The sequence below is a fragment of the Acanthaster planci genome, linkage group LG01 (assembly GCF_054643075.1).
Source record: "Acanthaster planci isolate LZ-2023a linkage group LG01, COTS_SCS, whole genome shotgun sequence".
Lineage (NCBI taxonomy): Eukaryota > Metazoa > Echinodermata > Asteroidea > Valvatida > Acanthasteridae > Acanthaster > Acanthaster planci.
The window spans coordinates 5,631,480-5,645,691 of NC_141777.1; the positions used below are offsets into that span (position 1 = coordinate 5,631,480).

Genomic DNA, 14,212 nt, shown 5'->3' on the forward strand with positions numbered 1-14,212 from the left:
AATCCCAGGGCAAGAGTGTTTGAATGTTGAACTTCGAAACTGGTATGTGACTGAAATGAATGGAGGGGAAACGTACGAGTGAGCCAGACGTGAGACAGTGGCGCAAGCTTCAGATTTTGGAGACAAAACGCCTAGGAAGAGCAGGTGCCACTCCCTTATGCATCAGTGCAGCATAGAATAGAATAGTTGAGACTTTCTTTTGATAAAATTCAAAAAGCTATAATTTTGTGGCTCGCTAAGGGGAAAGGTCAAGGTCTTTTTGCTTGACTTCATGATGAAATTGCAACTTTTTCAAAGTTATTTACAAACACTGAAATGGCAAATGGGCGAAGTGATGCATGGACGAAGTGGCAAGTAGCCGAAGTGTCGTGGTAACGGGCGAAGACGTAGCAGAGGCGAAAGCCAACTGCACTTGCAGGGAAAAGTACGTTGCCTTATAAAGCCCTCACAACACCTCACATGTGTAAACTCAAGCCATTTGTCAATACAAGCAATTAGGTCATAGCAAATACAACGATTGCTGTCATGATGCCTTGCCTGTCTGAGCCCCACCCAAGACTGCTCTACAGAATTTAGCTAAATATGAAGAAACGAGCAGTTTGCAGCAGTTTTGATTACACATCTCAAGAAACGGTTTATTTATTATAACTTGATTATTTACATTTGGTTTAAAGAGTGAGCTTGCCTCTACTGACCGCTGCGAGAAACCTTTGTATTAACGTACTATATATCAAAACAAACAGAATGGAACGTGTGTCCAGACGGCGGAGGGATCTGTCTGTATAGATTGGTGACCGGCTTGGTGTAATTATGTACATGCATAGGACGCCATTTTGGTAGTTGAATAGTTGTAACGGGCACCGATAAAAGGAATCTTGATTTCTACTGCGCATCGATTGTTTTATGGTTTGAATTTTCACTTGCCGCAAACGAGGCCCCCGAGGGTAACGCAGCGCATATAATGTGTACGTACTTAAATACTGGTATCACTAGAAAAGATTTCAAAATTCTCTTGCGAGAGTCCCGGCAGCTGTGACTTGGTTAGGTGTCTGACTCGGAAAACGAGACAGTTTAAAGGTTTCACGTTCAAATTGTGAAGTCAAACTTTAGTAACTGAAATTATTTCTGAGAAAGAATCCCGTTCAGTTATTGCAATGTTCTTAAACAATTAGGGATCACGTGCGCCGTACGTAGGGAAAGAAATTTGAAATAGCAAAATATGAAACTAAGGTTCCCGCTATTGGTGAGCACAAATCGATGTAACGTTAAGGTTTTCTCCCTGGTAGACAACAAAATTTTGCTCCTGAATATGGAAATTTGCATTGGCGTAAACCACCAAAAAATTTATTTGAAAAAAAAAATAGCAAGGCCTCCCGACCTCCCCTTCAGTGAGGCCAGAGAAACGACTCAGATAACCTGGGTGGTGGGCCATTTTGGAGAGGCCGTGCGCTTCCAACACGCGCACACGTGCTGCTCGTCTTCTTTGGTGACCGACAACTATTAGAAACCTGACGGTATACAGACAAGCCTCACAATTGATCCCTTCCAGCCTTTTTTGTTTCCTAACTGATGGCTCAAGGACATGGATCCACGGACGTGTATAATAAAATCTGGACTCGCTATGCCCTTAATCAGCTTATAGAGTCATTGAATCAACTCGCAGCCATTTTTCCGAGCCGAATACAAAGCTTTTCCGGCAATGCCCACCGTTGTTCTTCCTGGCGTCAATAGAAGGGAACCGCCCACGCTTTTGTATTCGGCTCGGTAAAATGGCCGCTGGTTGGCTTCTTTTTCATACAAAGGCGTTGCAAGTCCAGGTTTTTTTTATATACGTCCGTGCATGGATCACGACGGCATAGGCCTAGCTGTTTATAGACAGGGTAGCACCAACTTCACACCTGGAACCAAAATGGCTGTTTTTTACAAGTGCAGTACAGCATAGCAAACAAATATTGTGTGTTCATTTTCCATCGCATAATCCACCATTTTGGTTCCAACAATTGAAACACTCATGTCGTAACTCTCTCTCTCTATAAACGGCTCGTCACCGGAGGGAGAAAAAGCGCAATCAGACAGTACTAATATAGGACAATCCCAAGCTGTCCATGGCAGGACTCCAGGTGTAACAATCTCGTTTTAATGAGTGTTAACGTTTCTGAGAGGGAAATTTGGCTTCATTCGGCACGTACAAGATTGCGCTGTGAGGTTTGCATTCGCCCATTTTACTTTGTGTGCTTATTTCGTCATGGTCGGTCTTGAGTGGACGTAAGAGTATACTTTTGTTTCCGCTGAATGTTACGTAAACACCTCTACTTGGCATTCATCATACACAGGTATCGGAGGGGGAGTGGCCCCATGGCCCCTCCCCGGTTATGTTCGACCCTCTCAAGGCAAAACAACGTTACTTAAAAATGACCATTTTGAGAAAAAAGACTTCAGACTTGAGGCGGTTGAAATTTTTGAACTATCAGTGCAATATTGTTGAAATTTCACGGGCGTGTCCAGAGATATATTTTCCGAATATGGATGGTTAAGATCATAAATCATTTTTAAAAGATACATCGTTTTCCTGTTTTTTTTATCCTCCTCTGCTACCCCAACAGTCAAAAGTTTTTTGTTACATATCACGGCAAAACGATGTATCTTTGGTGACCTGCTTCAGATAAAGGGATATTTGACTTAACTGCGAGCCAGATTAATGCATCTTTGAGAATTTCTGTGCATTTCATCAAATAAGCAACATGACTGTCCAGTGGCATGGCGCGATTACGTCGTGAAATTTTTAATTTTATGTATGTTGGATTTTACGTATCTATCCATTAAGCAAGATTAAACATGTCAGTTGGTAAGTCAGACACATTACATACTTTTTAAAATGATCTTTTAATTGACATTTAAATGGCATAATAGCCCGCACATTTACATTAGAGTGTTGTAAATTTCATTGCAATTATATCAAGGTCTATTACGAAAGCTGATTTGTGAGAACTATTTTTATCCAGAACACAAGTAGCCATGCTTAACGGATGGAATATGAGAGTCAATGTTTGGTTCATAGTCATGTAAGTTTCTGCATTCAGTTTAAAATAAAACTGAATATAAATCGACAATACCAAAAAGTTGAAAGGATTCGATTTGTCATACATGCATCTGACTTGAATACACACGAGGATAAGCACAAATCATGTTGAGTTTTTAATACACATAGTTTCAACATGGAGTCCATACCAATTTCAAGTCACAAAGTCTTGATACATGTAGTTTAAACAGTGAAACCCAGGCTGAGCACAAGTCGTGTTGATGCTTATGCGTATGTAACAACCATAACAGCATGCCGCAATGTTAAATTATTTCAGTAAAAATGTGGACCAGTCAATCATCCAGTCAGTGTCTGGTCGGAGCAAAAGATAGATCTGCATTCATTTTAATGACAATGTGTTCAAGTGGATAAAAAGCATTCATTTTTATTCAAAGACTGGCATATATTTTGGCAAAAGGGAGTATCTTGGAGATGCATTATTTTGCCATATTATAGAAACTGCTTCAAATGAAGTACGTGAAGATACACTTTGACCTTACAGATTCGCATCCTGGCAAAACAACGGTTCTTCGATGTGGTTGGTTATGCCTCGTCAAGGTTCCCTCTGGGAAGGTGTTTCGAATAAATGAAAAACGGATGTGTTAGATGCGAGCTTTTCTTGAACGCTCGGTGAAGCTTCAAAGAGCATAACTGCAAACAGTAAATGTATAATATGTAACTACAGGGTTTTGCTTGAGCATTAATGACAACATTTGCAACATGCAGCTTCTTTCTGTTGTTTGCTTTATGTTTTCGCATCTTTATTCCTCGAATTTATTTCGTCGTAACATTCTACACGTCCTATTTTCTACATGTATTTTCGTCAGATTCCACACATGGCATTATGGAAACAAATGTTGTTCTTGAATTGTTGAATTAAAAAAAAGAGATACGCTGGACTGCCAAAGGAAATCACACGATTTACCTCAAAAACGATTGGAAAACATGGGCTACTTCAGAAAGGAAATTTATAATTTTCTAACCACTGAAAGAGCGCCATCAAATCACCCATAATATATCCGTATCTCAAAAAAATCAAGTTACATCGTTTTGCCGTGAGAGGGCCGCGTTGTTCCTCAGACGACCTTCGTTGGCCCAAGATGTTGTCCCTCCCGAGGGCCGCCATCCTCGAGACACGTGATACAGCTGTTGATCTTTGGAATTCAGGGGGTACTTAGGAATGAAACGGGACTTCAAGAAAAGTCTTTAAGGAGCCACTCCATGAAAGATTTCTCTTCTTTGTAATCCCTGAAGGAATTCCCTCTCCTTGAACTCCCACCACATTACTTGCACCTCAATCCATTCCAAAAAATCCATGATTTATCTTCTTGGCAATCATCTGCAGGAGGGGATTTTGGTTCAACAAAGTAACTTTAAGAAAAAAACGTAGTCTTGCTGAACATTTCTTACAAGCTGCCTCTATATTGAAACACTGTTAGCTTCTGAACTAAACTTGTCACCTCATCAGGAGTTATTGTTAAAAATGTGGCAAGAAAATTGACAGTTACCCACTTTGCCCACACAAAATTTCCTCGGAATCAACAGGAGCTGATGTCAGCTGAAGTCGCAACAGAAACGTCAAATGCTTGATCTTTGTAATGATTGAACATGAACAAGGCACTTAAAATCTTGCATGAGTAACTAAGGAAAGACTCAAATAATTTTCTTTAACATTATCCAATAATTATTGCCTCGACTCTGAAACAAACTGATCTACAAAACATTTGTCAACAGTTACTTTTTTAACGTGACTTTCTTGTAAAACCTTCCCTTTTCTTACTGAACACAGAAATGTTAGCAATGTCTTATGAGAATGAATCTTACGCAACTCCTACCTTGTGAAAAAGTTCGCAAAAATATATTTTTATCCGCACGATTAAGAAAAAAGATGGGATTTGCCATCACAAGACACATCTAAAAATTTGGATGGGTGCAGAGGGAGTGTTCACATCATTGTTTTAATTGTTTTTAGGCATGCGGAAAGAGACTGCAGTAATAGCATTGTTTCGCATTTTGTGAGATAAACTCAGAGGATTTGTGCTCGCAAGACAAAAGAAGCAAACCAAATGAAAATGATTTGCCACAGAAATTAGCCAAATAACAATAATTTGTGAAACAGTTTGTGACAGAAACTCTTCCTATCAAAATAACGGATCTTACAACTTCTCCAGGGACAAAAGCTCTGTACAACTCAAGCTTTACTCTGCGAAGTGCTGCATAATGCTTAAAAGATCCATCCCCCGTTCCCCTCCAACTGCAGAAGCACACCAGGAGAAGATGTCCTCCCTCATTATTCATTATTTCAAGCATGCCCATGAGAAACTTCACACTGCAGAACTGGAAAAGTCAGAAGATAAGTCCAACAAGTCTTCACGAGCCGCTGCCTTGCTGGTGCTGGGCCTGCTGCGTCCCACCCAATGACATCTGAATGGCGATCTCCAGCATGGCTTCCTCTGTCATCTGTTCGTCGTTGACATAAGTCTCCTCTTCCATTTTCAGAGAGTGTCCGACTGCACCTGGAGTGGGGTAGTACGTCTGTCCACCTCTGGCTTCCAGTCCTGCTGCCTGCATGCCTGAGGGATTATCTGGCAGGGCTTGTCCTTGAGGATGTGATCCAGAAGACGGCGCATACTGTCCTTCCTCGGGATGCTTTGAGGACGCAGATGTCGGTGGCTGAGGAGCTCCTGAGGTATGCTGCCTGGTTTATCAATCAAAAATTTGACTATTGCATTTTGGGTGTAAGAACTCAATGGTCTATATGTGCACGTACTACTAAACAATGACAAAGAGACAGTTTGAGGATGCTTGACCTCAAACGCCTTTGTGCACCAACACTCATGCAAGTTTCTCTGTGAAAATCTACATGTCTGTGCACATTCTGATGAAAATTGGTCCAGTGAACTGAATGCCATATGAGTACAAATGACTATTAAAGCAATGTGTCCTTAAATACTGTCTCATGTAAACAGGCCACCTACTTTGAGCTTCGACCCAATTTAGACTCGTTTACACTTCAGGCAAATGTGACAGCAAAGCAAATCCCATGTCACAAGACATTTGCAGTGAAATTTCCTCGAGTTGACATGCATTCAGCTTTTGCAAATTTGTGGTGAAAACATTTAATCTGACGTCACAAATTTGCATTCGAGCTCCCTTTTGAGCCAAGTATAAGCCAACCTCGAGACCATCACAAGACCCTACAAAAATACTAACGTAAAACTAACATAAGACTTGTCAGAAATGAAGTCACAAGTCACTTTTAAAGTGAATGGCTAACCAGGTGTTCAAAACTAGTTTCCAGCTGGCCAGCTTAAATTCTCTTTCTTTAAAAAAACATGATGCAATGAAAGCAAGACGTGGAGCAATTTTGTAAACATCCAAAAGGAAATAACAAGGTATTCAGATTATGTGCCATTTCTGAAACCAGCTGAAGTCTGCCACATGTGACACAGTAAGCATTTCAAGTGGGTATTGCCCATTTCAACTATTATGTAATCATAAGCGGCAACATGGCAGCCAATGAGCAAAGTGGATCCAGACCAAAATTGGGAGGGGGGGAGCTTGTTTTGGAGGGCCCAAAATTTGTACATTTTTTCAACTTTTTCTGGCCTGAGTGAGGATTGAGGCTACATTCAGGGTTTTTACATGCTTTGGGAATGAAGGGAAATGAAATTGATGATTAAATTCATCTTTATCATATTACCGAAAAGAATAAAAATGGGCTCTCTTTTCGGGGGCAGCTAGGCCCTTGACGGGAAAGACACTGTCTCTGTATTTTCCCATGGCTAGGTTTAGAGGTAACTTAATAGTTCAGTGAATGCAGACTAATTGTGCTTAAAGCTGTATTACTTGTATTCTGGATTTCAAGCTTTTGAAATGAACTTGACTGTCCTTTGGCATGCACTCACCGCACAGATGCGCAAGTTAATGCGCATTTGACGCGGAACATGCCCAGTACGTGCAACGAATTTTGTCTGGAATATATGGTCTTGGTGTGCATGCTGAATGCGTGAAAAAACCCAGTTGGAAAACTGAGTACCATCTGTCTTTCTTTCGCTGGTGAGGGCGCACTTCAGCTTAGGGTGGATACAACTTTAAAACTACGAGAAGTATTTTTAACAACCTGTATCCCATTAGCTACATGTATCTAATACATCAAAGAATACACACACAACATGTGATACTTTCATTATCCACGTACTCAACTCCAGCATAAAGCACATTGCGGAACATAAAGAGGGTTGACACAGGTGTAGTACACTGTTTCCTAATAATGTATTGACAGCATGCATGAGCACTTCCGTTTTACATTTTCTTTTCAGTTAGGTCCCAGTAACCCTAGAAGAGCCTGGGCAGGGGCAAAATTTGCCCCCCCCCTCCTGCTGGCGGTGAAATGTTCCAAAGTAATCTAGTATTTTGGGGTTAGTCCTTGGCCTGGAACTTGAAATCTTGAACTACATCTGCAACTGTGGAATTTGAAAGGGAACTTGATCATTCTGAGATTGGTAGCCGATAAACTCAGGATGGGCCCAGAGCTGGATATAGAGAGAGTAGAATCAACTTCAGAATTTGGAACCGAAATGGCTGTTCATTACCTGTGCAGTACAGCATGCAGCTATTGTGTGCTAATTGTCCATGTGCACTGAAGCATCATCCACCATGTTGGTTCTGATAATTGAGACACTCGTGTCATAAATCTCTCTATGAACAGCTCTAGATCCACCATGTTGGTTCCAATAATTGAGACACTCGTGTCATAAATCTCTCTATGAACAGCTCTGGATCCACCATGTTTGTTCTGATAATTGAGACACTCGTGTCATAAATCTCTCTATGAACAGCTCTGGATCCACCATGTTGGTTCCAATAATTGAGACACTCGTGTCATAACTCTCTCTATGAACAGCTCTGGATCCACCATGTTGGTTCCAATAATTGAGACACTCGTGTCATAACTCTCTCTATGAACAGCTCTGGATCCACCATGTTGGTTCCAATAATTGAGACACTCGTGTCATAAATCTCTCTATGAACAGCTCTGGATCCACCATGTTGGTTCCAATAATTGAGACACTCGTGTCATAAATCTCTCTATGAACAGCTCTGGATCCACCATGTTGGTTCCAATAATTGAGATACTCATGTCATAACTCTCTCTATGAACAGCTCTGGATGGGCCAAATTTGTTTCCAGGCACACTTACTTGTCAAAAAATGCCTGTCTCTTTCTTCTGAGGTCCTCTACATCAACTTCCTCTGGAGGACTTTCATCCATTTCTGAACGAAATGCAGCAAAATGAACTAAACAAAACGTCTTCTGCTGTCTTAACAATAATCAGCAACAGTAAATCCATGCAGAAAACCCCCCAAAATACCATATCAGCCCTCCCCTAAAACCAACCAACCAAGCCTCAAAATTCCAAATAATACATCTGGAAGACAGATTTCCAAACTTCCCTTAAAAAAGTCTAAATAAAAACAAATTTGGTAACCCACCCTAAAATCACTGTACCCAAGAAAATTTTTACGTTAAAAAAACCATGGTATTCTTCTCGCCTTTTACTACAGTGTACTGGGTTCCAATCCTGCCCGGACTACCATTTACGTGGGGGCTTTAATCTAAAACTTATTTGTGTGGTTTCCTCCAACCTTCTGACACTTGGTATTTCTTCAAAATCTCTCAATGAGTTGTATACTATGGAGTATCCGCCCAAGTATATGCGGTGATTCCCTATGCAAGAAACCGCCTATTGACCTCCATGATTTTGACCAATTAACAGTCATGTGTTTACAGGCCTTTGATGGCAAACTCGGTGGGTTAATAGTTCATGGCGCCACACTGTGACATGTGGTCGAAGGCCTTCCATTCATGCCAAGCAGACTGGTTCAGTGCAGCAAGGTTTGAATGCATTCATACTTATGCCCATATTTGTCATATAATGGTAGATCCAGTGTTTTAAGAAATAAAGAAGATCACATTTCCTGATCTGAATCAGAGACAAACTTTGCACTGAGGCCGCCACCTTGGTTCTTTCCAAATGGTCAAGTATGAACAATTGAAACCATATCAACCAATCAATCAGGTCTTTGCAGATTTCTGTTCAGCATTATGTTACCATTTCTACTGTCGACTGCCACTGGCTGGGGTCTGCATGCTCACATGTTTTGGAGCAGCTGTGGTCTCTGTTGAACCAACAGATGACACTCAAGGAGTACACAGGTTGGTGGTTTTTAAGGAATCCCTCGTTTCGCTACCACAGGGACGTAAATGACATTAGCACTGGTTGTTCCAGATCCTTGGCAATGAAACAGGAGGTTTTGAAGGGTATTGTAGGATTGAGGAATATGGAGCCCAGCCATTATTATGAAGTGCCATTGGATTTTGTATGGTGGTAGGATGCTGGAGGGTTTAAACAAGTTGCCATGACAACAAGCTCACGGATGTAGGGTAATAATAAACACCTACCTTGCATACTCATTTTCAGAGCTTGGGCTAAAGACTCGTCGCTGGCAACGTTGCTTGGGCCCTCCAACCTTCCGGCCCCTCCCCCTCCTCCAGGCTGGGACCTCTGATTGGACTGCAGGGCAGTCTGAAGGTCCTGCAGACTGAACACCCCCTTTCCTGAGGGGCCCGCCCCCGAGGTGGAGCCTGACCCTGTGCTCCTCGGCTGCTGCTGTTGCTGACTCAGGTCCGTCAACAGCCGGGGTTTCTGTGTCTGGACAGCGGGGATGAGGTTGAGTAGCTGATCTGCTTCATTTTCCGGCAGGGGACCCCTCACAACAAAAATGGAATACCCTGAAGTGTCAAAAAGCACCTTAGATTATCAGACCAATATACATAAATGGGGAGTCCAGGGCTGTACATTTCATTGTTCTCATTGAAATTTACATTAGTTTATCGATTTTTTAAAATCAATATTGCTTAGGTAGAATTTCTCTTTCCGAGATACACAGAAGTGTAACAATGAGAAAAATTTACATCAAGTGTAAAATCAACATCACTGGTAAGCCATTCTTCTTTCAAATAAAATCAAAATTTGCTTCATTGGTAGCTTCTTGGGAGCTACATGCTCGAGTTTTTTCTAAGTAGTTAAAAATCACATTTCTTAGAGTTTATCAAAGATGTAACATATGCGTAATGACACAGTATTAAAATAAGCTTGTGGAGTACCAACCTTCTTTCTGCAGCTGTACGAGAAACATTCCAAGGTACATATCTGAGATGAGCTCTGGACCCGTGAGTAAGGAGTTTAGGTTGAACCATTGCTGGCCAAGCTTTCTGATGGTCAGCCAGTGGTCTTTGAAGTTGCATATAAATGCTTTCTCACGCCTACAGTATAAATGCATTCCAGTGAAAATAACAGAGAATAAAGTGAAGGCCTAGTTACCATAACGACACAAAGCGACACAAACGGCATCGGCGAATGTTCCCTGATGACATGCAATCATGTGGACATACTTTGCTGCAACTGTCATGACCGCGGATGCAGCCAGTTGGCAAGGTTAGACAATGTGGAACTTTGCTGACCATCTGTGTTTTGTCAGTGTAGGCCTATGCAAGCACGCACGATGGCATAGCTCGGTTTTCATTTTTTGTTGAATGACATTACAGTCTGTCTTTTGCCATGCCTGTCTGCGTAAAATGTTTGTTCAAAATTTACCCACTTCAAACAGCGCCGTCTATACTACAAATAGTGTAGTGCCAATTCCCAGGCAGTGCCTTCGGTTGATTAAATTGATTCCATGTTCAGCTGTAAGTAAGTAGCTCGCTCTTCTTTCCTGTATTAAGAGTTTTAAACTCTCAGCCTCTTCTCCATCTTAGAGACTTTGGGCTTAAATTTTTTACACACTTCTTTGAGTTAAAGCCTGAAAGCATTTATTTTTCTCATGTGGAACAAAGTTTTGAAGAATTTCCATTTCACACAGAAAATACCTGGAACTGACTATGGAGCTCAAGATGAAACCAAACGTGTCCATGTAAATGAAGCTGAGAGTTGGAAAAGGCCACTTGTTCCTCAGAAAAACTTACTCTGGGTGGATATTGGCCTGAACAGCCTCTGTGCTGCCAAATGGGACAAGCTCCAAACCCCAGACTTTGAGTGCTCGACCTATGACCTGAACTGAGAAGTAGCCACTGTCATCCATATTGCTGGAGGGTTGCTGTGAATGCAACAGTATAATAGTAAGAAAGGTCAACTGCAGCCAAAAACAAACAACCCAACAAACAAACAGGCTGGCCCCTTGCAAAACTAACGTTTACATTCCAGTTTATGATCAGTTAGTTCTTTATAAATGATGCACACTACTGTTACTGTCATTTTAAGTGTGAACACTTGATCATGTGTGACGTAAACAATTGTGGAACAGTCATACGGGACTATTTAATGCCAGCATGCATCTCAAATTCTCCTTCTGAAGGAGACAAAGGGGGTTTGGTTGGAGTCGGTGGGTATAGAAGACTTATTTGGTTACAAGTCACCATATGTCACTGATGTGGCAGCCTACCGGTACCTCTTTTGATAATGTGTTGCATTTGAGATTTCCATGGCCTCACATACTAACTGAGAAAGCCGATGTTGGATGCTGGTGATGAGCCAGGCCTTGTTGGTCCACCTGCAAACCTTTCATATTTTTGCTGTAGTTTTGTCAGTACTTTCTACTATAACCTGTTGAGGCTCGTGTAGACTAACAGTTTCTAAGGACGACAGAGGTAACGGCCCCAAGGAGGCTATGAGCTTACCTGCAGAAAGCGGAGATACTCTGGAGAGTTGACGTCACCCTCTGCCATGGTTGCCCTCTCAGCTTCATCCAGCTCCCGGCCGATATCGGCAAGATCCACGGCACTGAAATACGGCCCTGGGTATTCATCCAAAAAAGATGAATGATTAATCATACAGGCAGATTGCAAACAAATTTAACAAAAGAGAATTTATTCTAGATTTTCGAAGTCACTACAATAGACAAAGACCCTCGTGTAGCATGCTGTTATATTATTGGATTGAGCGGAAAGCTTCATTGATTCTATTGGATTCTGACGGTTGAACCAGGATGCAGTAATTCTAACGTCTGGGCCTTTTTGCTAGGGATCTTCCTGATTCCTCTGAAATCCTCCACTGTGCAAGAATTTGATGGCACATTCTTAGGACTTTCATTTTATTAGGAAATTTAACTTTTACCTCCTGGTGGATTTTGAAAGATCTACTGCAAAAGGGTCAATGCCTAATTTAAGGGGGTACAAATGCAGGAAGCACAACCTGGCTTAAAATGACAATTGGAAAGAGATCAGTGAATGAAACATTAGTAAATTACATTTGCAGCATGTAGAAACGAAAAGTTCAACACCAATATTTTTAGCACCGAAAATGTTCGGACTTCAAAAATGGAAAACTACAAAACGAAAATTACAATGATGATGTGAATGAAAGTAGGGCTGAGTCAATTCAAATAATTCTCTATTCGAATATTTGACCTTCAGTTCAATTGAATATCCGAATATTTGGTTGTACCGACCAGCAGATGTTTGATGAACAAACCATATCCAGAATCAGTTCCAATATTGACACAATTGAACCTTATTATCACTGTAATAGCTTCTCACATCTAGGAGTATCTTCAGCCATGATTCTGCGAGATTTATGAGATGAACAATACTTTTTGCCCAGTTGAAAATGTCTATTCCTTTTAAATTGTTTAAAGTATAAATTACTTTTTGAATCATTGAAAGATTTGTCACTTTTCATTTCAATCTGTGCAAAACAAGCCTCCATAGTGCAATTTTTCTCATTTAAAACAAAAGAAAATGTTCCCTTTCTTTTCATGAATCTGCATTCGAATATTTAAATTCAGAAAAAAAATTCAAATATTTGATAATCGATCAAATATTCGGTTATTTGGCACAGCCCTAAATGAAAGTGAAAAAACATACCTTGTAAGAGGGAATTCAAGCAGTGTTGTGCGCATAATGATCCCTCTTGCTGCAAGAGAATAAAGATTCCAAAAACTAAAAGATACATGCGTCACATTTTGAAATTGTGTTTGGAGCTTTAGTCAGGTTACAACTAAATTTGTGTGATCCTCCTAAGTGATTTCAATACCGTATTTAGAAATTAGTTGAGTAGAAAGCTTGTCAGTCCCTACATTGTCTATAACTACAGGGATACAGCTAGCATGCTCAGTGGAAGAAGTAGTGCTGCAGTGTGTATTTAAGCAAGAAAACTTCAAATTTCTAACTTGAGTTTGGCAAAAGACAACCACTCAGTCAACTCACGCTATTTTGTATTTCATCCAGTTACCCGACTCAGGATTTTTGGATTCATCAAAACAAATCTTCATCCAGGTCAAGGCACCAGACTACGTTCGCTTATTTGTCGTTCACAGCTACCTTCGAGGAGGTTATGTACGCTGCCGTTTTACCCAAACATTTCTCTCAAAAACCAAAAGCCCTGTTCTCTTTTCTTTCTGATATGTGAGTGGACATCCCAACAACTTGTTTAGATAAGTTACTTCGAAAAAGCAGAATTTGTTCCCTTATAAAAGGAACAGGGTGCTAAAGGTAATGAACCCCATCAAGTCACAGTGTAACCAGGACCAGATCACCCCCAAACTGTCATGACTGTGGGGGCCGATGTCTGCCCCACTCCCATGAAGAACAAGATGGACGCCGGACCCCACAGTTCTGTACAACATGTGCCTATTTCTCAAAAATATTGATATGCAATCTGCATTATATGCCCTGCACTCCGTAATGCACAGTCGAGTTGTCTTAAAGGCCGACTTTGTTAATTGTAAACGGTCGAATTGTAGCACCGGCATGACCGGTCATCCCGGTCGAGTTGTCCGAAGCGCGAAGATCGATGTACACTCGGTGCGTATACAACTGGAACTACAGCTTACAGGCAAAGGGAAGTACATTTGGGACAAAAACTCAATTATTATGGATATCAGAATTATATAACATTGTACTTTGTAAACACAAACCTGAAAATGATCTTCAAGTAAAATTAAAGTTAAGTAAAGGTACAAAAAAAGTTACCCTTTCATGAAAAATTGCATCCATGTTAATATGAGTACGCCCTCTACATTTAGACGAAAGGTTGTAATTATTTTTAGAATATTCCACTTCTTTTTTGAGCAA

At 40.9% G+C, this 14,212-nt stretch overlaps 1 protein-coding gene across 4 annotated transcripts; it reads right to left on the minus strand.

Moving 5' to 3' along the window:
* Positions 1-3,806: 3,806 nt before the first annotated feature.
* Positions 3,807-14,181, minus strand: LOC110981936 (ataxin-3-like). Of its 4 annotated transcripts, none has more exons than XM_022239983.2 (8): positions 14,111-14,181; positions 13,004-13,052; positions 11,819-11,934; positions 11,108-11,238; positions 10,254-10,408; positions 9,545-9,874; positions 8,283-8,355; positions 3,807-5,777 (listed from the first exon to the last, which is right to left on the minus strand). In XM_022239983.2, the coding sequence occupies exons 1-8, from the start codon at positions 14,132-14,134 to the stop codon at positions 5,450-5,452; spliced, it is 1,206 nt and encodes a 401-aa protein (XP_022095675.2). In that variant the 5' UTR covers positions 14,135-14,181; the 3' UTR covers positions 3,807-5,449. The 4 variants fall into 4 exon arrangements, with proteins under 4 accessions (XP_022095675.2, XP_086993427.1, XP_086993422.1 ...); XM_087137301.1 differs by lacking the exon at positions 14,111-14,181 and adding an exon at positions 14,056-14,109; XM_087137296.1 differs by lacking the exons at positions 11,819-11,934; positions 13,004-13,052; positions 14,111-14,181 and adding an exon at positions 11,641-11,811.
* Positions 14,182-14,212: the final 31 nt, after the last annotated feature.